The following is a 26,767-nucleotide window of genomic DNA, read 5'->3' on the forward strand; positions in this document are numbered from 1 at the left end:
GAGGATGAAGCTCTCTACACAACCTGCCCAGGAGAAACTCAAGTAACAGAGTGAACACTGAACTGCAATGCTGCTGCTCACATAACCTTAAAAATCTGTTGTCCCTGTCTAGTGTTATACACCACAGGATGCAGATATTGACACAGATAAACAGGTTAGAGCTGCTTAGACAGCACGAAGGCTTTAAATGTAGGGACTATGGCTGATAAAGAAACAGGTATGATGGAGATATGATGGAAGTAGTTATACTGTTGTGTTTAGGAAACCAGGTTGAAGGGAAGGAAAGGCAGGGGCATTGGAGGTGAATTCAAGCTGTCCTGCTGTGGTGTAGATAGGACTGGGCTATTTAAAGATTGTTTTGGAGGTGAAGAGAGAGTAAACAGGACAAAGGATATTGAATATGGAGCTACCAGGCAGAAGAAAAGAGGAAGAGAAGATTCATCAATATAGTGAAGGAGGACATGTAGAGAGGTGGTGTGACCGAAGAGGATACTGGGGATAGATAGCTGATCCTCTGTTGTGACCCATACAGGGAGCACAAGAAAGAAGAATTTAAAATGAACAACATAAGAAAACATTATTAAGAAAGAAATAAAGGTGAAGGATTAACTAAACAAAAGCATTGAATTAAAGCCCAACACTGAGCTTTGGCACAACTTTGTAAGATGAAATAATGGTGTCATGTTAGTGCCTTAACATAACACTTTACATTCTGCTTTAAATAACTAAAGACTGAACCACCAAAAGGTAAATACCGCACAGTTGAACTGAGCCTTGTGGGATGGGACACTGAAGAAGATAAAAAGAAAGAAGTTCTCACTTCTAATTTCATGTCAGTTACATTTCATTCGGATGTGAGAGGTGTACTGGGTGTGAAGTTTTTTCTTTTCTTTTTTTAAATCTTAAGAATAAACAGCAGATGTGTTGACTAAAGATCATTTAGGAACTTGCGCATGATATCTAAATAAGAACGCTACAGAGCTGTCATAGATATCGCTCCTTAATGCGTGCTTCATCAGGTTTTTATCATTGCAGCATCTGAACAGGAACAGGATGAGTATCATCTGTACATCTGTCCTGTTTTGAAAGTGTACATCTCACATGCAAAAATATGTTGCAATACTTCTCTTTTTCCGGTGTGAGTGATACATAGTTAATATGATCAATAGAGGCTTTTTAGCATGATTTTATCCATCTGGCTGTAACCAGATGGCCACCATTACAACAAGTCAGTTTGTGAAATTTTGTCCATCCTAGATATTCCAGGATTAACTGCTCTGATTAACTACTCCAGTTTGCATGTCAAAGTGTCCTTGAGCAAGATATGGAACATGCTTTCATGTGTGTTAAATAGAAACTGGTTCGACAGAAAAAGAGCTGTATGAATGTGTGTGTGTGTGAACAAAAAGCCTTGACTGCTCAAGTAGGATAGATACAAAGTTACAAAGTGGCTGCTGACGCGCATACTTTGTAAAAGTCACCAATGCTCTTGTATATGTTGTTATTCTTGGCTTTTTCTTTTGCATCAGAAATGAGAAACATTAATATAAGGAAGTTCACTTTAATGCACAGTTTTCCTTCACACACTCAAATTAAGTTAAGCTACATGCAGATAGAGAGAAAAATATGTTTCAATATCTTAATGCTAACAAATCAAGGATGTTTGTTTTTGTACAGAGACTTTTGTCTTGTTGTATTTACAGTAATATGATGTCAGGGCTTAGCGTTGTTATGTGAAAGATGGCTTAGTAGCATTTATAGCTTCTGTTATGGAACAGAAACAAAGAAGTGTTCTTTAATAGCCTACAACAGCATACCCTGATTAAACAAAATGTTAAAACCAGAAAACTGAGTTTATTCAAACAACAAAGTGAGAACTTCGGAACTTTAAATGTAATATAAAAGAAAATCTCATCTATTATATTGGTATTCTCTCAACATTTGAATTATTTTAAAAATTGCATCAGCTAGTGGAACTCTATGTATGTGTTAGTAAGTATACAATAATAACAGGAACTTAATGTTTAACAGCAATTTATAAATAGGGTTTCATCTACATGCTCTGCAGACTTCCCTTTAGAGGTCTCCCTAAGGAATTTAAAAGCAGATATAAAAGACTCACAAATTATCAATTCAAAGGATTTTCCACAACCTAGCAAGCCAGCAGTCGAGAAAAACATGTTAACATCTGTATGTGATGGAACAATTTTCCTGCTACTGATCACTGTTCCACCTTTTTTTCACAGATCCAAAAGTTTTCATCTCTGCAGTTTGCGTCATTCCAGCAGTTTTCTTCGTCATTGGCTGCCATCACGCCACAGTCTTCGTCTCCAAGGCTGTTGGGCTCCCCGGTTCGCCAGTATCTGAAACTAAAGAAAGTTGCCTTTCAGCCAAGTTGCTGAAATGAAGATTTGCATTTCAGCAACTTATAAACAAAGGAGAAAGTCTTCAAATTAGCTCTGACTTTAAGTCCTACACACACGGTATCCTAACCCTAATCCTAATCCTAAAGCACATTGATGCACCTGCTGTTGTGATTTGGTGGTATATAAATAAAATTGAATAAAATTGAATAAAGTAATAAGCAGATAGTGATAAAAACAAAGTGTGTGCGTATTACAAAACCCAAGTTACACAAAATGAGATACCACTGCACATTAAGAGATATTTAGTCACAGATATCCACCCACTGAATAGTGAGTACTTATCCTATAGCTTACAGAGGTGTAAAAAAGTGTTTACCCCCTGCCTGGTTTCCTGTTTTGCATTTTTGTCCAACCTACATGTTACACCTGAGAAACAAAGTCACTGACAGCTATCTGTCTGGAAAGGTTTACAAAGGCTTTGAGACTCTTGCAAACCACAGTGAGAGCCATTATCCACAAACAGGGATGAAATTACTTTTTCACACAGGGCCGTGTAGGTTTGGCATTCTTCCCCCCTTAATAAACACCCTCATTTAGAAACTGTATTCTGTGTTTACTTGTGTTATCATTGTCTAAAATTTAAATTTGTTTGATGATCTAAAACATTTTAGTGTGACATCTTATATAGATCAAGGCGAGAGTAACCCAAACTTAAAGTTTTCATTAAGATAACTGTCACATCGATGTAATTCTATATGAAGCAATGCCCAAACATAACTCAGTTTAAAAACAAATATAAAAGAGATTATGTGGACAAAGCACACAGCTTTAGTGGCGTGTTAATGACGGGGTGTTTGGCAAATGTAAAAATGTTTTGGTTTTTGAACTTTAATTCTTTTATGTGAGTATTTTATATGAGTGTAGACTTCTATGCAGTTAAACGTGTATATTGTGGGATAATAAGCCAAACTGTGAATTCTGATTTGCAAATTATGGAATTTTAAATAAGGAGGTGGGATATTGAAAATATTGAAATATTCATGACAACTTTACGTCTTCGTTTTTTATGTCTACAAAGTTTTTATGTGTTTTTTTTTATAGTTGTTATTTTAGTTATATTTACATGTGAAACTAAAATATATTCTGTTCTGTTCTATTCTAATAGAAGAATATTTTGATATCATACCAATTTTGAACTATAATACATTTACTTCAAGTATATTTACACAACACACAGTGAGGATGAATAAAGTGCTGCTGCTGATGGATGGAGGATTTTATTATGAGTGATTACTACTGCTTTGTGGAGTTTTATTGAGATTAGGATTGATTTATAAATTATCAGTATTTATTATTAAAAATTAAAAATGTATGGACCTGCTGTTCAGCAAACTCCCGTCCACCCACTTCCACGTCCCCTCTTCCTCTGTGTCACTCAGTCCGATCCACGTGTTACGCCTGAACAGCCTTATGAAGTTCTTGTTCCCAGTAAAAGAATCAAGAAAATAAATCTTAGCAATCTTGCAGTTCTTAAAACTTTGTTTCAACTCTTGCAGATTTCAGAATTACAGTCTGTACCTGTTCCTCTGTGCTGCTGATAATCACCAGGTCTGCACCTCTTTGCAAACAGTCCTCTCTGCTGTCACTCCAGGACTTTTTAATATGAGAAATGTAATAAAAATCACCCCTGAAGTATACCCATCCTTGTTCTGTATTGAGATCTGTTCAAAATGTAAACATAAAAAGATAAAAGAAAACGGTTTCATCTACTTCACTAATGATAATACTATTAGTAAAATGGGCTAATATTTAAGATTTGACTCTTAATTTCCAGCATCATACTTGCCGAAAATATTCAGCTTCCTCCTCAGTGACTCTTCTTCTTTAGTCTCATTTTTAGTGGCCTGGTCTGATGTGAAATAAAACATTATGTTAAAGGATGCATTTAGATATATTTAGTTTATTCAGTTATTCCACAGATGGATGGAGGCCAAGACAGTTTGTAGTGAAGAAATTATACAGTGATGTGATAGTATGTGTTAGAGGGCCACGTTTCTTTATTAAAGGAGTGGACAGACAGCTGTAAGTGTTTTGTAATTATTTTATAAATTATTCCAGTCTTATATAATAATATGAGGTTTTGGCCTCATTAAGTAAACTGCTGACAAAGTAATTAGACTGTGATGTTATAATAGAGTGCTGTAAAAATAAACTTGAATTAAGTGGAGTTAGTTGCAGTTTTTCCGATGGTAATGGTAATTATTTCTAACTTCTGTTCGTACACTATTCAAATGATGAATTTTACATTACAGATAAAATGTAAGTGAACTCACGAAGAGCCAGTCGCAGGGAAATGCTGAGAATAACTTGAAGAATAAACAGAAGTCCAAAGCTCAGAACAACTAGTCTGCAGAGTTTTCTTTCTGTGTGCAGAAATCAAATAGACAAACACAAAATCATCTTTATTAAACAGCAAAAAGACTCAAATGTCTAAAAAGTATTTTCATATTACTGCCAGCAGATGAAAAGAAACTCCACACAGTTGGTTGGATCTGTTTGTTTTTGAACAAAACCCTTCACCTGTTTCTGACACTGCCCACGATGGTGGACGATGGTGGAGCGCGTACTTACACCGAGCTGAAATGAAACAAATAAACAATCTTTAAGATACTTACTTCTTGCTGATGTATCAGGTACATTTTCATAGTCCATCTCAGGCTGTTCTTTATTTTATCAGGATAAAATTAAGGAATGTACTCATATAATGATATTTTGAACTCATCCACAAACTGATTTCTCTTTTTCCTGTTTCCCTTTTTTAACACTGAAAAAACAACCTCCTGTTCCTCAAAATACTGACCCTTTTGCTACATATTTGCCCCTGCTTACTTACCACCACAGAAACCAATGAACCCTCTGATTCAGTAACTATTAGATCTGCTTTTCGCAATAACATAAAGTAGTACATCTCTGTAGGACTTTATCAGTCTTTCACATCATTGTGGAGGATCTTTGGCCCACTTTTCTTTACACTGTGGCTTCAGTTCCTTAAGGTTTGTGGGCATTAATTTCAGCACAGCTCTGTAAAGTTTCTACCACAGCATTTTTTTCCGGTTGAGGTCTAGACCTTGAGTGGGGTGTTGCAACACCATAATTTTTCTTTTTCAGCAATTCTGTTGCAGATTTTCTGCTGAGCTCTGCATCCATGTCCTTTACATGACCCAGCTTTAGAATAGAATGCCTTTTATTGCCACTATACACATGTACAATAAGATACAGGGCATCTCATACTCAATGCAGACATGTGGGAAAAGGTGGGTGACTATTTACATATGAACAGTATTCAAAAATAAATAAATAAAATGTACAATTATACAAATTGGGGGGGAAAATAAATAAAGACATAACCTTATACATTTACAGTGTGGGACATTGCATGTAAATTAAGTATTGCACAGTGGTGATGGTAGATGTGTATTCTGTGTATAGAGGAAAGTCCTTGGATTGGGGGGTGAAACTGTGTTGTCAGTGCATGTGTGAGTTCAGGGTGGTTATGGCGTTTGGGAAGAAACTATTTTTGCATCTGTCCGTCTTTGTGCTGATGCACCTGTAGCTCTTCCCTGAGGGAAGCAGGTTGAACAGGTCAAAACCAGGGTGGGAACTGTCTTTGACAACATTTGCTGCTCTGCGGAGGCACCGGGAAGAATAAATGTCCATCAGGGAGGGGAGAGGGCAGCCGATGATCTTCTGTGCTGCCTTGAGTACTCTCTGAAACCTCACTCTATTCAGCTTAGTGCAGCTGCCGTACCATACTGTGATGCAGTATGTCAGCAGGCTCTCAATGGATGAGCAGTAGAAGATCAGCAGAAGTGCAGCTGCTGCTGGGCCTTGACCACCGCTGTTATGCTGTCTGTCCAGGAGATGTCAGTGGAGATAAGGACATGGAGAAACCGGAAGGTGTGGACCCTCTCCACACAGTCACCGTTGATGAATAGGGGGCTATGTCAGTGCTGTGCCTCTTGAAGTTGACAATGTTCTCTTTGGTTTTCTTGGTGTTCAGTGCCAGGTTGTTCTCTGAACACCATGCTGCCAACTTTAAGACTTCCTCTCTGTCTCCCTTTTTCTCTCCCCTTGACATGAGTTCGACTACCGAGGTGTCATCAGCAAACTTGATGATGAGGTTGTTGTTGTTGTGGGCCAAACTGCAGTCGTAGGTGTAGAGGCAATACAGGAGGGGGCTCAGCACACTGTCCTATGGGGAGCCGGTCCTCAGCCTGTGAGTGGAGACTATAGTCTATAGTCTATAAGGTGTACAGACCTGCATAGAGTTCATATTCATATATAAGATATGACATACACATACAAGCATCCAATCACACTTCCATACAAAGGTTGTTGAGTTCCACAATGATCCAGGATTATTAAAACAAAAGGAAAATGTTTAAACAACATAGCCACCTCTAAAAATTTTTTCGGCATATTTAATTTTTATAAACAAATTGCCAATAAATCTGATCAAATGGAATGACAATTTTGTGCTATACAATATAAAGTTCTTTATAAGAAAACTGAAATCCAGTCCTTTTCATGTGATATACAGTTTATTAGTAAAATGGCTGATTCAGAACGGCTTTGCCAAATTTATCTGAGGTTACAGTGCTAACCACAGCAAGAAGTTTACTTAATGAGTAACACATCAAAGTACTCTGCCTGCCACATTGTTGTCTTGGCAACAAAATATAGTTACAATTGTTATTATTTAGTAGGTAGTAGTACGCTAATACTGTCTTACAGAGAAATAAAGTTCAGTCGGATATTTGCTGACTGTTACTTTTACATAGTCAGAAGTTTTCTTTTTACACACTTGAGCAGTTTTCACTGTTGCAGTAATTTATTAATACACAGCAAAGTATCTGATTTGTCCTTCTTTGTAAAAGAAATTTCACAGTGCTGCTAACTCTTGTTGGTTGCTGTGAAGGGAGATGTTCACAAAAACAGGAAACATGTGGCAAAGCAACATATTTCCTGTTATTAGTTGTGCATTAATAAAGGTTTAAGTCCATGTGTGTTTGAACTTGCATGCATAATGATAAGCCGTTTTCCCTGTGGCTTAAAATACTAGTGCGACAGCCAATTACAGATCCACAATCTTTTCACAGATCCATATGTTTTTTCCATTTGTTTTCATCTTTAACGATCTTCATTTTTCCAAAGTCTTCATCTGGGCCATTGTAGCTGTTGAGCTCTCCATTGTGCCATCTGAAACTAAAGAATCAGCTTTGAACAAGAAATCAGAGATGCATATCAACAACTTGTGAACAAACAGGAACGAGGTCCTCAAATTAGCTGTAGCTTGAAGTTCAACCTGCATCAGTAAAACAGTAACCACTAAATAAATCAAATAACGACAAAATATTGAATAAATATGATATGATTAAATATGAATAATGATAATGATTAACTGTTTAAATCTTAGATATTGTCCGATACACTGAACTCAAGTCTCTGTATACCTGCAGATGCTGCAACATATCACGAAACATTCAATCACAGAATACAATTCACTGAAGGTTGAGTAATTACTTACTATGATAAAAACATATTTATTGATTTGTGAATGCATTTCAGCTACACTCATCTTTAAACTGTTTATACAACATGACCAACATTACTTATGCAAAATGCAACTACTTTGTGGAACAGTTTTATGACTGGTCATGATTGGTCAATATTGACACATTATTAGTGATTATAACGTTAAATTATAAAGAGAATTTATGAACCTTCTGTTCAGTAAAGTCCCGTTCACCCACTTCCAGGTCCCCTCTTCTTCTGAGTCAGTCAGTCTGATCCATGTGAACTCTCTGAATTGTTTAATGAAGTTCTCTCAGTGACAGGGGAAAAATATGAGAAAAGCACCACCAAGGCTAGAGACGGAGCAATACTGGAAGAACAAAGTAGCACAGAGGGAGGTTAGCCAACTGTCAGAGCTGCAGAAAGGTGGGACAAAGAAGGTGCCTGAGAAGTACAGCAAGCTGTCCATACCTGAGGCCTTGAAAACTGCCAAGCAATGGCTCACAGCCCTTGCCAGCCGCTTAAAGAGGTACACCAGAGAGATTGAAGGCAGGAGAATAATCCAGCTGTTCTCTACAGAATCAGCCAAGGTGTACTCTCAGTGGCAGGAGAACAACATGAGAACAGCACTACCAAGGCTGGAGATGGAGCAATACTGGAAGAGCATATGGGAGAAGGGCACAACCCATAATGGCAATGCTCAGTGGCTATTGGAGGGCTGAGGGCAGACCACAGCAACCTCTCTGAACAGGGTCCAGTAACCATCACAATCTATCCAGCACATCCTCACCTCTGCTGATGGTCCGGGGAAGTCTGTTCAGCCGTCGTCTGCTGAGTCATCCCCCGCGACTTCTACATCATCACCATTCGCATCACTGCCTGCAGCGTCGCTGCCGTCAGGTTCCGCAGCCGTCCCGCTGCCTTCATCCACGCCTGGTCCAGCCTCCGTGTCTTCATCCACGCCTGGTCCAGCCTCGTCTGGTCCTGCCTCGTCTGGTCCTGCGGTTGCCACACCGCCGTCAGGGCCAGCTCAACCCGTTCCGCCTCGCCTCTGCCGGCCGTCTTCCTATGGCGTTATTTTTGTGCCACTATTCTGAGCGCACGTAAAAAAGGTTTGCAGGTGCAAGTGTTGCATTTTGAGGAGAAATTTATTTTGAGCGAAGAAAAGCTGAATTTGAGTGAACAAAATTCATTGCTGCATGCAAAAAATGTATATCCGTGTTTGCTATTATCCATATACACACGCACAATAGCAGCCCCTCTCGCTCAGTTTTTGTATTTGCGCTCGCAACGTGTCGCTCACGCTCTCAACATTTCTGCCCGTGCACGCTCAACTCTTTCTGTACACCGTTATATTTGTGCCACAAAACCAGCCAATCACAGACTTGGATGCAAAAAAAATCTGATTGGCTGTTTTTGTCTCCAATCAGCTCGAAAGGACGAAATGCAATATCCCAGAATCCATTTCGTCCAAAGCTCAAACGAGGCAGTGGCGGAGGAACACAGAGTGGCGGAGTTTGAAATATTACTCTTTCTGGGACACAAAATAAACTTTTAAGATATTTTCATGTTAGAATGTAGCTGTGTGAACTTCAAATATCTGCTCGATTTATCAAGACATCACATATTTGCATAAGTGCTCCAACGTTTTCGGAGATGCCTGTTACCCACCAGCTGACCGGGTGGGAACTCGGGTTAAACATAATATATAAGGCTGAACTGACAAAAAAATCACAGACTACACCACCAGGTATTATTGGAAAAACCATAAAGCCTTTGAACGAAAACAAACGCTGTTGTGACAGTGATGTACACTGTTTTGTTGGTATATATGTATGATTTGTATCACCTTCATGTTTCCAGCTTTACAGCTGTGGCTCCAGCAAACATCAGCTGATACTAGAAATTAATTTTAAATAAATTCTAACAACAGCTGATCAATTTTGAACGTGCTGTTGTTGTTGTTTAGCGCAACATCCGCTGGTTTCCTGTTTCTGGCGCAAAGTGGGAGATAAACAAACAAGAGAGACGATCAGCTGATCATTGATCAGTTTCATGATTGAAGTAGCAACAGGAGAGGGAGGGAGAATGAGGGGAGAAGAGGCAGCTAAGACACAGAATAACTCCAGCTTTGTGTCTTTTTTATTCTCGCTGAAGTCTTTTCCCCTCAATACGGATTGAGTATTGTAATTGGTCCAGCCCAGAGTTGATTATTACCAGCTGGCTAATCCACCACCTTTCATTGTTTATACCATTACAAAAACAAACTAACTAACATAAAAATGAAAAATCACCATTGGCCCACCGGGCAAATGCCGGGTAAATGCCCAATGGCCAGTCCAGGTATTCGGTCAGCTGGTGGGTAACAGGCATCTCCAAAAACGTTGGAGCACTTATGCAAATATGTGATGTCTTGATAAATCGAGCAGATATTAGAAGTTTACACAGCACCATTCTCGCATGAAAATATCTTAAAAGTTTATTTTGTGACCCACAAAGAGTAATATTTCAAACTCTGCCACTCTGTGTTCCTCCGCCACTGCCTCGTTTGAGTTTTGGACGAAATGGATTCTGGGATATTGCATTTCGTCATTTCGAGCTGGTTGGAGACGAAAACAGCCAATCAGATTTTTTTTGCATCCAAGTCTGTGATTGGCTGGTTTTGTGGCACAAATATAACGGTGTACAGAACGAGTTGAGCGCGCACGGGCTGAAATGTTGAGAGCGCGAGCGACACGTTGCGAGCGAGCGCAAGTGCAAAAACTGAGCGAGAGGGGCTGCTATTGTGTGTGTGGATAATAGCAAACACTGAAATACATTTTTTGCACGCAGCAATGAATTTTGTTCACTCAAATTCAGCTTTTCTTCGCTCAAAATAAATTTCTCCTCAAAATGCAACACTTGCACCTGCAAATTTTTTTTACGTGCGCTCAGAATAGTGGCACAAAAATAACGCCATATCTTCCGGGCCTCTAAGTTGGCATCATGGCCTTCGGGGACGGCCTCCAGAAAGCGTTCGTGGTCGCCGCTGGCATCGCGGCCGAACTCCGGACCTGCTCAGTGGCCGCCACTACCTTCCAAGTGGTTGGCCTCCTGATTGGTTTTGCCTCCGCCGCCGTTTCCGTGTGCACGGTCGGCCTCCAGAACTGTTTGCCCGTCGCCGCCGTTGCCGTGTGCACGGTCGGCCTCCAGAACTGTTTGCCTGTCCCCGCCGTTGCCGTGTGCACGGTCGGCCTCCAGAACTGTTTGCCCGTCGCCGCCGTTGCCGTGTACACGGTCGGCCCCCTGAACTTTTCATGGACTCTTGTTGAGCTCTAGTTTGGTTTTGTTTTTGATCTGTTTTCCTGTGTTCTTGGACTGTTTTCTTGTGTGATTGGACTCTTGTGCTCCTTTTTGTTTCGGACCTACACCCTCAGGTAAAGAACACAAACATATCTATAGATATTACAATGTACATGTTGCTGAGGTTTTGTGCATAAACCAAACTAAAAATAGAACAGAGAATTTCATACAAATTGTCTCAAGAAAACAAAAGACCAATTTCAGGGAACGTAATCTGGAGTCTGGTTTACTGTAGAGTTACTGTGGTTTTGAAATCCTTTTTGGCTGTTAATTTTGATTGAGACATACATTTTTGTTTAATCCTGGTCTGCTCTTAGCTGATTTTCCAGAATGTGTGGGTTTTTTTTTTCAGTTTAGTTTTTATTGTTTAATAATGTTTGTATTAGTTTCAATGTTGGTTTAATTTTACGCCATTGCTGGCATTTGCCTGACTGGAAGGAGTTTAGAAGAGAAATAATAATGCAATCAAAAACTTTGTGACTAACAGCATTTGTGTCACTGACAACAAAACAAATTATCAGATGTTGATGATGCATCATTCCAGCTGTTGTAAGAGTTGTAAGTATCTATCTGTCCACAGTAGTCTTTTTTCTCATCATTTAGCTCACCATTTTTCCAGTAGCTGAAAAAGAGGTAATATTATAAGAGTTAAACTCAACAGTTCAGTCAGTATTTATACTTTCATTACCAAGATATTAATCAAATTAAGCTAGTTAATGTACATGACATAACAAGACTTTCTGAACAAGAGAGGAATTTAATTTTCCTTTCAACCTTGTTGTCATTCGAATCTCACATACCACTGTCATTTCCTGCTCGAAAAAGACATGACCAAAATGAACGGAGTATTTCTCTACAATTACAAACCCCATCTAAACAATCTTGGTATCAAAATAAAGCTAATACTTCTGAGATTTCATTGGATAAATATTACAGCAGATGTTACTGTGTCAAAGTTACTGAGGCTGGAACACAGAAAAAGTAGATTTTTTTCCTCGCCTAATTTTTTAAAACCAACCAACCAGAATTTGCAAGGCCGAACCCCACGTGGACACAGGGTGTGATCTACTCACGTGTCTGTAACTGGGCCTAAATTGGCAATTGTTGGCAGAAGTGGCTCTGATGCACAGGGCCATGCAGAGACGTCTGAAAGTGCAAAAGTAGCCTATGTTTTACGTGATTGGGTGCAATGTTGCAGTTAAGGGGTTACTGCTGCTCCTGCTGCTAATAGTGCCGAAGGGCACTGATAGTGTGTTGATCTGAGACTGTAGACATTAAAAAGTCTATAGGCGAGATAGTAGCTGATTAAACAAGTGTTATGTGTCGAGGCTACCGCTGTGTGCAGGGAGGATGTGGACTCAAATGCAGGATTGAGAAACAGGAAGTTATCTGAAAGCACAGCTTTATTTGCTGGAACATCCTTTGTCAGAAGTAAACTTTACCAAAACAAACCAATAATCTCAAACTGGAACTAACTAATCTTAGGAAACTAAATCTAGGAAGCATAGACTAGGAGAGCAGGACTGGGAAGTAGAAGTTCTCCTGAACACGGAGCAGGAGACACAGCATGGAGAAGGTGTAGACGGGCCACGGGCGACCGTGACTCAAGAGTTGGGAGTTCGCCTTGTAATCGGAAGGTTGCCGGTTCGAGCTCGGACAGTCTCGGTCGTTGTGTCCTTGGGAAGACACTTCCTTCACCTACCGCCTACTGGTGTTGGCCAGAAGGGCCGATGGCGCGATATGGCAGCCTCGCTTCTGTCAGTCTACAACTGTAGCTTGCCTCCACCAGTGTGTGAATGGGTGGATGACTGGGTGTGTAAAGCGCTTTGGGGTCCCTAGGCGGGACTAGTAAAAGCGCTATACAAATACAGGCCATTTACCATTCATGACAGTAACGACGAGACAACGATCAGTTACATTTTATACCTTTTTCAGAGTACCTTATATATACTGCCACAAGTTTTCATCATGGTGCTCATCCATAATCCTTCCCTTATTCCCAGTGCTATAATCTCTAGTGCTATAATTTGCAAGCTCCTTTGACTACGATCACCTGGATGACTGAGAACCTTCACAGACATAGTGCTATAATAATAAAGTAATGAGAACCTGTTAAGCCCCAACACCCCCGTTACCCCAGTGGATACTTACAGCGGGAAAAACCCTAACCCCAAAGCCTCCAAATTGGTGTTATAATAAAATGTTTAGACATATAACAAATACTGACTTCTATCTTCAGGTGCTGAATTTGTAAAGAAGAGTTCCTGCAGAGCTGCTGTGATTCTTCTGGGTCTGCTGTGTGTTTTCCTCCTGATTGGACTCATAAATGTGGTTTGTCTTTGTGAGTACAAAAGAAATGTAATTAGCATGCTAAAATCCTCAAAGGTGATGCATTTATTTCATGATGATGTGTCCACCACAGCCACCCAAAGCAAATCTCATTGGGAAATGGAGAAAGCGGTGCTACACCAGCCTGTTGACAATGTGACCGGCGAGAGAAAGCATTTAGAGAACATTTTCAACAACTTGACAACCAAACAAGACCAATTACAGGCCAGTCACAACAATCTGGTTAAAGAGAGAGACCAGCTCCAGAAAAGATTGGAAGACATGACCACAAACAGAGATGACCTTCAGAGAAAGCTTCAGTGTAATTATATCTTAATGCTTGATGGCCGATTTATCTCTAACAGCATTTTTGGCTCTGTAACATTTTAACAAATTTAGCTTTTTAAAAAGCATGGTGAGGCAAGAATCCTGGGTTTGTGTGGAGTGTGTGGAGTTTGCATCATGTTCTCTCTATGTTTGCAGGGTTTATGCTCTCTCTCTCTCTTTCTGTGTGTGTGTGTGTGTGTGTGTATATATATATATATATATATATATATATATATATATATATATATATATATATATATATATGCACTTATGTGTACATATATGTGCAGTATATATTTACGGTGGCCCCTAGAGACAAAGCACGTACAAACTCCAAAACACTTGCAAAATCCAAAATCCAAAAATCCTCTGTTTTAGTCTTTGTTCTACACACATTTGTATTAGGTTTGCACACACACACCTGTTCCTCTCGGTTCTTAATAATCATCAGGTCTGAACCTTGTTGAAGACAGTCTTGTCTGCTTTCTTGCCAGGATTTCTGCTCTGAAGAAACTTGGTACAAACTATCACTGAAGGCCACCCAATTTTCTCTGCAATCTGTTTAAGAAAAACAGAATAATGGATTGGATTTATATAGCGCTTTTCAAGGCACCCAAAGCGCTTTACAATTCCATTATCCATTATTCATTCACTCTCAGATTCACAGACTGCTGGAGGCAAGCTACAGTTTAATAGAATAAGAATAATAATTTGTGCTTGCTTTGTGATAGGTAGCATACATAAAATAAGTAACGAGCCTTTAAAGGCGGCTCATAACTGGGAGAAGAAATCAGTGGTACAAATTCAAAGCACTTCAATTAATATATACGATGGCCCCTAGAGACAAAACACGTACAAACTCCAAAACACTTGCAAACTCCAAAACACTTGCAAACTCCAAAACACTTGCAAACTCCAAAACACTTGCAAAATCCAAAACACTTGCAAGCTCCAAAACACTTGCAAGCTCCAAAACACTTGCAAGCTCCAAAACACTTGCAAAATCCAAAACACTTGCAAAATCCAAAACACTTGCAAATTCCAGAACACAATGGAAGTGCTCCAGGACGCTGGGCAGTGTTGAGCTCGATTTGCAAAATAAACGGCAAGTGTGTCTGTATGGGATGGTGTAGTCTCCGTCGCGCTTCCCAGGTTGCCTAGCAACCATGATACTAACCGCTGGATTGTGTCATACAACTTTGTTTGACAGAAATGAAGGAGAACATATTTTGTTCATTTGTTTGTTTGTTTCTACAAGAGCTTTGTGTGATTTGATAAGTATCTGAGGCTGAGACCACAGGACAGTAAAACATGATTGTTGGGCTTCATTTCTGTACTGAACAGTCATTTAAGATTAGTTAGTAAATAACAATTAGCTAATGTTGTTCATGAGACTAAAGTCATATCACTTTGGTAATGTAAATATAATATGGCCAATATTATAGTTATTATATTAATCATTATTGGCTATTACAGCAGTGAACATGAACTCTGTGTCAAATACTGAGCCTCAGTACAGATTCAAGTTGCAGTTATTTATATGTCTTATCACCTTAAATCTTCACTCAAAGACAAGTATCTTTGACAGTGCATATATAGGTGTATCATATATAAGAGACAAATGTTGTTCCTTCAGTATGTTGGCATTACTAAATTTGGCTCATTGCTTACATATATTTATAAAAAGAAAATGTACGAGCTGTGATAACTGTTTCTGATAAAATGAAGAGTAGACTGATATATGAAATATTCCTTTATTGGGTGAGAAAATCAGACCATGTCATAACTGCTGTAGCTGTAAGTCATACAGAATAGATATCAGAGCCTTAAACAGGCTGACTTCTGCTAAATGGGTCAAACTGGGCAGAAAGTATACAAACACATAACATCCTTATAGAATGTGATGTAACACTATAGATCAACTTGCCTCAGAATATATAAAGCATATAAACAATTACAGCAATATGATGCAACAAACACAGCAGTGCTACTGATCCAAAATACTCAAAGCTTCATAGAACTGGAACAAACATTTATTTTTAGCTCCATTCTGCTGCTGATACATACTTTAGGTTTCTGAATATTAAACTTGTTGCTGCCTTTCATAGTGTGTAACTTGAAGGCCCTGAGTACTTTCTCCCACACTGAAAACACTGGAATGATCAAATTATTTGAACATTACCTAATAAGACTGATTCAGGACAGACAATTAGTTATGTTAAACTTTCCTAGCAGTCCTTCAAAAACAGGGAACAGTCTGTCTATTCTTTCCATCTGTCAGCTGCTGCTGGCTCTTCCTCTTCCACACACTGCTGAGTTTGTCCTGGTGGATCATCAGGGGTGCAAAGCCTCACAGATGATGTGCAGCAGTGGGTCCCTCAGTCTGTCCTCACTCTGGACACTTGCAGTTGTCACACATGGAAATCAAATGTGTGATAAGCTGCAGGATTCAAACACAAGTGTGACTTATAAATGAATGTTCATACTTTTATTACACAATCAGAGAGAAAGAAAAAGAGAGAGAGTGCAGGACAGACAGACAGATGACAGTCTCAGGTGTATACACTGCTACAAAACAGCACAAAAGAAGGAGGATTGTGTTATTACGAAACAAGAAGAGTTCCCAGATGGTACAGTGGACACATGTGTGACTCCTGTGATTAAAGCATCTTTCTTTCAGCTTAACGAGTGAACCGTCAGCTCGTTCAAACACACGTTAAAGTCCGTTTGGCTCGACACCACCGAACAGAGGCAGCAATATAACATAGCTAACATTAACAGTGCAGTGAATCCTGCTTGTGCCGTGATATTCAGGACTGCAAACCAAGCAGCATCACTGACTTTCAGCTTGTTGTGTTTGTGGATATATGACTGACTTTAATTATCCATAAAATCATCACATTCTCTGTAAGATTAAAGTCAACTATTGAACGGCATATATTTTGAAGTAAAGGCTTTAAAACCAAGTTAGTACAAAAATCGCTAATGTCACATAACTTTCCCGACATGCGGCCAACAGTAATGTTTTAATGTTCTTCATTATAAAAACATTTGCGCATAAATAAGTGACATAATATTCAGTACTTACTTCTGAAAGTTTACTCTTCGGCGGCTCCGCTTCCGCCGTTTTTCTCGGCAAAATTATCCACACCACCGCCGCGCTATGAAATCTGGGATATGTTGGGCCATGAAGGCTACACCGACCCATCCTTAAAATTCAGGGAAATTAAGGCCGCATTTGAGGGCCGCATTTCGAGCAGCCTTTGAATTGGGACACCCTTCATCGTGTCGCTGTGACGTAATCGGCCTTAAAATGCGGCCTTTAAGGTTGCAGACCCTGAATTGGGATACAGCCCAAATCCGGTCATTGGTACTTCCTGGCTTGTGTAGTTTCTAGGTAACAAAAGCTCAACACTGCCCCTAGCTTCCTGGAGCACTTCCGTTGTATTTTGGAATTTGCATGTGTTTTGGGGTTTGCAAGTGTTTTGGAGTTTGCAAGTGTTTTGGAGTTTGCATGTGTTTTGGAGTTTGCAAGTGTTTTGGAGTTTGTACGTGTTTTGTCTCTAGGGGCCATCGTATATATTAATTGAAGTGCTTTGAATTTGTACCACTGATTTCTTCTCCCAGTTATGAGCCGCCTTTAAAGGCTCGTTACTTATTTTATGTATGCTACCTATCACAAAGCAAGCACAAATTATTATTCTTATTCTATTAAACTGTAGCTTGCCTCCAGCAGTCTGTGAATCTGAGAGTGAATGAATAATGGATAATGGAATTGTAAAGCGCTTTGGGTGCCTTGAAAAGCGCTATATAAATCCAATCCATTATTCTGTTTTTCTTAAACAGATTGCAGAGAAAATTGGGTGGCCTTCAGTGATAGTTTGTACCAAGTTTCTTCAGAGCAGAAATCCTGGCAAGAAAGCAGACAAGACTGTCTTCAAAAAGGTTCAGACCTGATGATTATTAAGAACCGAGAGGAACAGGTGTGTGTGTGCAAACCTAATACAAATGTATGTAGAACAAAGACTAAAACAGAGGATACACTGATGCATCACTTTAAGTTCTGCATGTGTACATTTCATTTCTTTCTTTCTGGAAAAGAACTTTGTGAACCAGTTCAAGAAGTGTTTGTGGATTGGACTGACTGACTCAGAGACAGGGGACAAGGAAATGGGTGGATGGGACTCGAATGAACACAAGGTTGAAATAAAAATAAAATTCCTCTCCTGTCCATAAAGTCTTCTTATGTCATTAATGTTTATGTTGATTCATGGTTTTCTTCAGTTTTTGTTCTTCGGCAGAATATTTTTAAGGTGGTTATCTGCTATAGAAGTGTGTGTGAGAGCGTTTCAGTAATAATGTCCCTTACGCATCTCATACTGTTTTCCTTCTCTAACCCCAACCGGTCGCAGCAGATGGCCGCCCCTCCCTGAGCCTGGTTCTGTCGGAGGTTTCTTCCTGTTAAAAGGGAGTTTTTCCTTCCCACTGTCGCCAAAGTGCTTGTTGGGTTTTTCTCTGTATCTATTATTGTACGATCTACTGTACAATAGGCGACCGTTGTTGTGATTTTGCGCTATATATTAAAAATATATATACAGGGCTTTAGAGTGCGACCAAATTTTTCAATGGTGCGACTAAAAAAAATCTTATGTCGCACCGGTGCGACCAACTGTTCGAGTAGCAAAAAATAAATAAAATAAAAAATACTCTGCAACTCTGAAAGTTTCCGTGTGGTCAACAGCAGACACACATTGTGCCCCTGTTGTGGTCTAAACCAATCAGAGACAGTCAGGGGCGGGCGCTCTCTGAGTGGTCGTGGTCTAGATATTCATGTAGTCCGTGTGTACATTTGAAAGTGCAGGGCGGGCGGAGGGAAAGAGTAGCTTGAATAAAGTGATATCGATTAGTTAAATCCTGAATCGACTTTTAAACAAATGTGTTTTGCCAGAAACGCCATAATCTCAGGTTAAAGCTCAGAAAACTTTTTCAACAACCACCAAACAGTAAATGAGAGCAGGTACACGGATTCCACACAAAGACGTAAACACAGAGCGCGGACCCAACGCATCAGAATCAGCTTTCTCTTTCTCGGCTTTCTCACCCGGCGGCACGTACATGGCTTTTGGGGCTGAAAGCCGACAGCTCACTGATTCTGATGCGTCGGGTCCGTGCTGTGTTTATGTGTTTTTTTACGCTAGATTCTGAGCTGCAGGTTTTGTCTCTCTCCAACCAAAATTCACTGAATCAGCAGCAAACTACTCTTCACATTTGATAAACATCGTCATGAGTTCCCTCTTACTTTTGCTGTTTTGCCTCCACCACAATAAAAATCACCCTTCATGCACAGCTCTCTCTCTTGCTCTCTCTCTCTGTGTACTTCAAGAACAGTTTCCCATCTCAAATCTGTTTTCTGCATTATCCATTCGCTTATTATCCACCAGTCTACCGTTATTTACAGCACTGTTGGCCGCTGTCTTTTTTTTTCTTTTTTTACTTAATGACCTCGGACAAGAAAGACTAATTTCTGCTGTTCAATACTGAAGACATTTAAACTTCTTAAAACTATGCAAAATTGCAGAATATTTTTAAGGTTATCTGCTATAAAAAGCCAGGCCAGGACAATCTCCTTCATGTGAAAAACGGGATGGACTTTCATAGCTGTTGGAAGCTGAAGACGATAAGTAACCGGGTTGTTTATTTACTCATGGCTGCAAAGTTTCTTCATCCAAGTATTAAAAACAATCTTTATATTTAAATGTATCTTTGTTTTCAGCATTAACACTGTGAGGAATTTTGAAGTCATTCAACAAATATGTAGGGCTCTTTCTTCCATTTGCACAATATCTATAAAATTAGAAACATCCTGTCTCAGAGTGACACCGAAAAACTGGTTCATGCATTTACTTCTTCTATGTTCGACTACTGTAATTCATCATTATCAGGATGTCCTATAAACTTCCTGAAAAGTGTTTGATTTGATCCAAACTGCTGCAGCAAGAGTACTGACCGGGAATAGAAAGAGAGAGCATATTTATCCTGTGTTGGCTTCCCTTCATTGGCTCCCTGTTAAATCCAGAATCAAATTCAAAATCCTGTTCCTCACGTACAAGGTCTTTTATAATCAGGGCTCATCTTATCTTAATGACCTTATAGTAACATGTCACGCTATTAGAGCACTTCACTGTCAGACTTTAGGCCTACTTGTTGTTCGTAGAGTTTTTCAAAGTAGAATGGGAGGGAGAGCCTTTGATTTTCAGGCCCCTTTTCTGTGGAACCAGCTTCCAGTTTGGATTCAGGAGACAGACACTATCTCTACTTTTTAGATTAGGCTTTAAACTTTACTTTTTGCTAAAGCATATAGTCAGGGCTGGATCAGGTGACCCTGAATCCTACCTTAGTTATGCTGCAATAGGTGTAGGCTGCAGGGGAATTCCCATGATGCATTTAGTGTTTCTTCTTTAGTCACTTTTCCAACCCACTATGTGTTTATACACTTCTCTGTATTTAATTATTAGTTATTATTAATCTCTGGCTCTCTTTCAGAGCAAGTATTTTGTCCTGTTTTTCTCCCCTCACCCCAACTGGTGGCGACAGATGGTCGCCCCTCCCTGAGCCTGGTACTGTTGGAGGTTTTTTCCTGTTAAAAGGGAATTTTTCCTTCCTACTGTTGCCAACAATACTACACTCAAAAGGATGTAACAATGGCAGTTTATTTGACTTATGATTACAGTTATCACTTTTTGAACACTTTTGTACAATTCAGTGTTTAAATAATGGTGCAAGTAATGGTCAAGTTGCAGATTTCAGCATCAGTGATGTTGAGATCTGAAACTTGACATGACAAACATACACCCTAAGACTATCTTTAGGATAAAGAACAACCAGTTCTAGAAGTGATGATGTGGCACAAACAGTACAGATGTCAACATCAGAGGTGTACTTATAAGTGACTTAGGAGTGAGCAATGAATATACCAGATGCCCTTCATCCATTCATTCTCCTCATGTATGGACATTGCTTGTGGTGTAAAGTGTCCAAAGTATTAATACTCTTTGCTGACGATACAAACATCTTCTGCTCTGGTGATGATGTGCAGAATTTATTGGAGGATATGACTAATGAAATAAGTAAAGTGAAGTTCTGGCTTGATAAAAACAAATTATCATTAAATTTGAATAAATCTAAACTTATGTCATTTGGAAATAGTAGTTTAAATACTAATGCTAAGATTCAAATAAATGGTGTTGATATTGAAAGAGTTAGTGAAAATAAATTTCTGGGGGTAATAATAGATGAAAAACTTAACTGGAGGCCTCACGTAAGATACATTCATTCCAAAATATAACAAAGCATTGCAATACTAAACAAGGCAAAGCAGGTATTAGACAGAACATCACTTCATATTCTCTACTGTTCGCTGATTTCACCATACATAAGCTATTGTGCAGAAGTCTGGGGCAACAACTATAAAACCACATTGCCTTCACTTTTTACTCTTCAAAAAGAGCAGTTCGAATCATCCACAGTGCAGGTTATAAGGGAACATACAAACTCACGATTTTTGCAGTCTGAAATATTGAAAATTGTCGATCTAGTGAAATTCCAAACAGCACAAATTCTATTCAAAGCAAAAAATAAAGAACTGCCAGGTAATATTCAGAGTATCCTTTTTTGAAAGAAGTTATAATTTAAGGGGTTTTTGTAACTTCAAAACAGGGAAGGTGCGTACTACAAGAAAAAGCTTTTGTGTTACTGTGCATGGAGTGAAACTGTGGAACAGTTTGAATATGGAATTAAAGCAATGTCCAAACATAAAACAGTTCAAAAGGAGATATAAAAATTTGATATTCTCGAACTATAAAGACAAGGGAAATATTGAAATTAAGTGAATATCTGTGGGCGACCGTGGCTCAGGGGGTTGGAAATCACATCTGTAACCGGAAGGTCGCCGGTTCGATCCCTGGGCTCTCTGTCCTGGTCGTTGTGTCCTTGGGCAAGACACTTTACCCTACTTGCCTACTGGTGTTGGCCAGAGGGGCCGATGGCGCGATATGGCAGCCTCGCTTCTGTCAGTCTGCCCCAGGGCAGTTGTGGCTACAACTGTAGCTTGCCTCCACCAGTGTATGAATGTGAGAGTGAATGAATAGTGGTATTGTAAAGCGCTTTGGGTGCCTTGAAAAGTGCTATATAAATCCAATCCAAAAAATATCTCTATTTAAAAAAAATCATGATGTGATATTATAGTATATATTATATCAGAAATCTGTTCACTATTTTTATTACAGATTATATCAGTAAGGAAGCTGACTAAATGTTAACTGATATCTTATGGCAAAGGGGTGCGATTAAATAAGTGTGTACTTCTTCCCACTCCCTTTCAACATGTAAATGAATTAGAACGGTAGCAATATTGAAATGTATTGACTTTTGTTTAGTATTTTTCTCTCTCTCTTATCTTCTTTATTAAATCTACCTGTATATTGTTTGCATGTTTGAAATAAATGAACAAACAAACAAACAAACAAACAAATGTGTGCTGTTTTCATAATTCTGTAGATCATTAAACATAAACAGATGTCGCATCTAAAATGGCAATGGGTTTTTTAATAAGAAAAAGCGATTCCAGGCCTTTTAATGAAGTATATGTGGTAATAACAAAATGGCACTGAATACAAGCAGTCAGACAACTTCACATCATTCTTTCTACAAATAATTTGGTTTTTTTCTGGCACCCTTAAAAAATGGTAACTGTGACAATCTTCCACATGGGTATTTGCATTTTTCTCATTTAGTTTCCAAACTATTGAAGTCATTTACTTGTTTTCCAGTAACCAGGCTCATGTTGTCACACATAACTCGAGAAACAGTTCTTGCTGTTATAATGTAATGAATAAAGTATTTTTGATATTATTTGCAAACACACATGATTATGTTTGCTTAAAGTAGATCAGTGCTGCCAACACATGTATGAAGAGTCTTTGTACATGTGTTGTACAAAGACACAGTGGGACAGAGGTATATTTTATATGTATAAAAAGAAGATAATCACATAATTTGAACAGTATTTAAATATTTTTCTATGTATGACATACAGACAACAGCCTGCACACCAACTTTATAAACAAAGTATTATGTTGGTTGTCTTTTCTTCTGCCTCTCTGCTTTCACTTAAAATCAGCTGACAACCTGAAATCAATGGTGATATTATATGACTACATTTATTTGTCATGATTTTACATCTTAATATTTTCTGGTGGGTTTAATTATCTATAAATTTTTTTCACAAATCCAGACTTTTTTTGTGTCACACGGTGTATCATTCCAGGAGTTTTCTCTTTCATAGAAATAGATTTCTCCACAATCTTCATCATTTCCTCCATAACTGTTAGGCTCGTCGGTGTCCCAGAAGCTGAACACAAAAAATACGAAAAAAGACTAACAATTTTATACTGACACTGAAGTCATGGTATACTGATCTAACAAACAAAACTTTACACCTACACTTTATCTTAAAATGCAAGTTACCAATAATAATTTATGAAAGAGTCATGCAACAAACATAAAGTGTGAAACCTGATGGTAGGTGTAGTCCCATCCACCCATTTCCATGTCTGTTCTTTTTCTGCGTCAGTCAGTCCAATCCATGTCCGATTTTTAAACTCTCTTATGAAGTTCTTATTCACAGAAAAAGAAATAAAGAATAACATTAAATACATCTGAGTTTTACACTTTTGTCTTTGTGTCTCAGAAACAGATTTTGCTCCTATATACTGTACCTGTTCCTCTCTGCTGTTGATAATCACCAGGTCTGCCCCTCTCTGCAGACAGTCCTCTCTGCTGTCTTTCCAGGTGTTTTCAGTAGATGAAACGTAATATAAACTGTGTTTGAAGTATATCCATCCTCGTTGGATATAGCAAGCTGCAAAGGACAGTAAAACTGAACCTTCAAAATTATGCTCAAGAAAATAACAAACAGTAATGTTAATAATGATAATACTGTTTAGCGTTACACTCACCTAATTCATTCATTTTAATGTCTTCTTCTTTAGTCAAGTTTTTCATAATGGCCTCACAATCTGGTGTTGTTGTTGTATCAGAACTGTCTGTAAGAGCAAACATTTCCTTAAGTAACTACACCACCAGAGTGCCACATGAATGAACCTGATTAAAGTTAAATTCATTGCAATTCTTCAAACTGTAACAGTAATTCTCTGTCATTTCTATTCTTATATTATTCAGATGGTGAATTTATGGTCACATTACAAAGAAAATGTAAGTTGACTCACAAAAAGCCAGTCGTAGTGAAATGTTGAGTGTAGCTTGAAGAATACACAGAAGTGCAAAGCTCAAAGCAACCAGTCTGCAGAGTTTTCTTTCTGTGTGCAGGAACATGTAAGAAAATTACATTTATTGTCATTATATAAGAATGTACAACGAAAATTATGCTGCACTGCCAGGATATGGACTCATGCATAATAATAATAATAATAATATAAACAACAACAGGAGAATAAAAAAATGCATGGAGGGGTAAATAAAGAGAAAGTAGAAATGATAAACATGTTACATAATAAATATCTTATACATAAAAAAACTGTCTTTAGTGGTTTTTGAGTTCAGTGTGGTTACAGTGGTAGGGTAAGAACTGTTCAGGAATCGTTTGGTGTGACTTTTTATGCATCTGTATCTCTTACCAGATGTGTATTAGCAGACTGATAAAAGAGCATTAGCTGGTGTGCTAAACCATAAAGATTGCACAGAGCACAGGCTAAAAACAGCCTCTCAGAAATGTATATTTAAAGATGAAATGTTGACTGCATTCATTTCCTGGTTTGTCAGTTGCGGCTCCTGACAAGCAAGTCTAGGAGGGGAGAGCGCTAACAGCTGGATCTTGTAGGGAGGAGAACAGAGGACCGAAATATTGACTGCATTCATTTCCTGGTTTGTTGGTAGGGGCTGTCGAAAAGCGAGTGTACAGTACATCTGTTTGACCAACACCTGGACTATATTTAACATTTGCCTGAGCATACCTGGTGCCCAATAATCCAGCCCTAACTATATGCTTTATCAAAAAGGAAGGTTTTAAGCCTAAGCTTAAAAGCAGAGATAGTGTCTGTCTCCTGAATCCAAACTGGAAGCTGGTTCCACTGAAGAGGGGCTGAAAACTGAAAGCTCTGTCTCCCATTCTGCTTTTCAATATTCTAGGAACAACAAGTAAGCCTGCAGTCTGAGACTGAAGAGCTCTAATGGGTCATATGACACTATTTATTATTATTTGATTATAAAAAACCTTGTGGAGAATGATTTTGAATTAGATTCTGGATTAAACAGGGAGCCAATAAGGAGAAGGTAATATATGAGAAATATGCTCTCTTTCTAGTCACTGTCAGTACTCTTGCTGCAGCATTTAGGATTAACTTAAAGCTTTTCAGTGAGTAAGTATCTGGTTAGTATGGAAGAGGATTAGGGCCACCGGAAAAAAAGTGGGCAGAGTACAATAACCTCGGTTTTAGCTGAATTTAGAAAGCCCTGATACTGAGTTCTTTAAAAGAAGAAACTATTAAATAGTTCATAAATATTAAATACAATTATCAAATAATTTTAATAGTGTTAGTGGTTGAAAAAATAAACTTTGAATGCAGTTTACTCCCTAATCGTTTGGTTTTCTTAAAAACTAAAATCCTCCACTTGATTCCAACAATATCTACCAAGGTGGGGTTTTCAATGAAACTCATAATCAAAGCTAGAATAAATGGTAAATGGTCTGTATTTGTGTAGCACTTTACTGGGGTCCTAAGGACCCCAAAGCGCTTTACACTATACATAATCATCCACCCATTCACACACTGGTGATGGCAAGCTACAGTGTAGCCACAGCTGCCCTGGGGCGCACTGACAGAGGCGAGGAGCCGGGGCTCGAACCGGCAACCTTCCGATTACAAGACGAACGCCCAACTCTTGAGCCACGATCGCCCCAATCAAACATATGACACTGACAGACAGCATGAAAATCTTCTAAATAAATTGAATTACTTACTTCTGGTTGAAGTATCAGCTCCATTTTCACAATCCATGTCAGATTTGTATTTAAGAACAAACTTATTTTGCTGTGGTGTGGCAAAGGCATGTAATAAGAAAATGCAGAACTAATTTATAACCTCCTTATCTTTCTTTCTTCCGTTTTTGATAGCATCTGCAGTTTTAAGCACACAGCTTCCTGCTTTGCTGTACTTCTATCTTAAGTTATGGTTTGTTAGTTGAGACAGTTTTTGTCATGGTCCCTGGTTCCTCTATGCAAGAGGTTTCAAACTCATTTTATCTTAGGGGCCACATTGAGGAAAATATATTCCCAAGTTTAAACTTTACAAGATTATCTCATGGGCTGGATAAAACCTTTTTAAAAACATAACCCCCCCCCAGTTTGGATCAGGCCTGCAAATGCACCACTGCAAAGTGGTAAGTCAGAGCAGTCAGACATTATAATTGAAAACTATTGGCATTTTGTGGCCGCATGAGACAGCTGTAACTGTTGCAATCTGCTGTGTGGCAAGCAGGTTAGGACCCAAACGCAGGACTCCAAAAGCACAAAGTTAAGTGAGACCTGAGTCTGGGAACCTCCCTTGGTAGGTGGAGCTGGTTTTTTGTCCCTTTCATAAGCTCAGATGTAGGCAATTAGGTTTTCTCTGGAGCAAACCTCAAGCTGTGAGTGCTTGGTCCAAGCCAGGCGAGTTGGCACTTTTAACTTCTTTTATGAAAGCTTGCTGCGGGCCCCCTAGCCTTCTGTTAGAACGGTAGGACATAGAAAATGTACTTGAGGTCTGGCTGTTTGG

General features: G+C 38.9%; 1 protein-coding gene across 2 annotated transcripts in view; it reads right to left on the reverse strand.

Annotated features, from left to right (window-relative positions):
- Window positions 1-1,545: 1,545 nt before the first annotated feature.
- LOC309709165 (CD209 antigen-like protein C) overlaps window positions 1,546-26,767 on the reverse strand; it is a 70,002-nt gene continuing 44,780 nt past the window's right edge. For both annotated transcript variants that reach the window (XM_082537666.1, XM_082537667.1), the window contains exons 3-8: window positions 4,947-5,003; window positions 4,700-4,789; window positions 4,213-4,275; window positions 3,945-4,087; window positions 3,744-3,844; window positions 1,546-2,369 (exon numbers count right to left, since the gene is read on the reverse strand). In XM_082537666.1, the coding sequence (XP_082393792.1) occupies window positions 2,222-2,369; window positions 3,744-3,844; window positions 3,945-4,087; window positions 4,213-4,275; window positions 4,700-4,789; window positions 4,947-5,003 (602 nt within the window). In that variant the 3' untranslated portion in view covers window positions 1,546-2,221. The remainder of the gene's footprint in view (window positions 2,370-3,743; window positions 3,845-3,944; window positions 4,088-4,212; window positions 4,276-4,699; window positions 4,790-4,946; window positions 5,004-26,767) is intronic.

This window comes from Aulonocara stuartgranti (assembly GCF_965226115.1).
Source record: "Aulonocara stuartgranti genome assembly, chromosome: 6".
NCBI classification, from domain to species: domain Eukaryota; kingdom Metazoa; phylum Chordata; class Actinopteri; order Cichliformes; family Cichlidae; genus Aulonocara; species Aulonocara stuartgranti.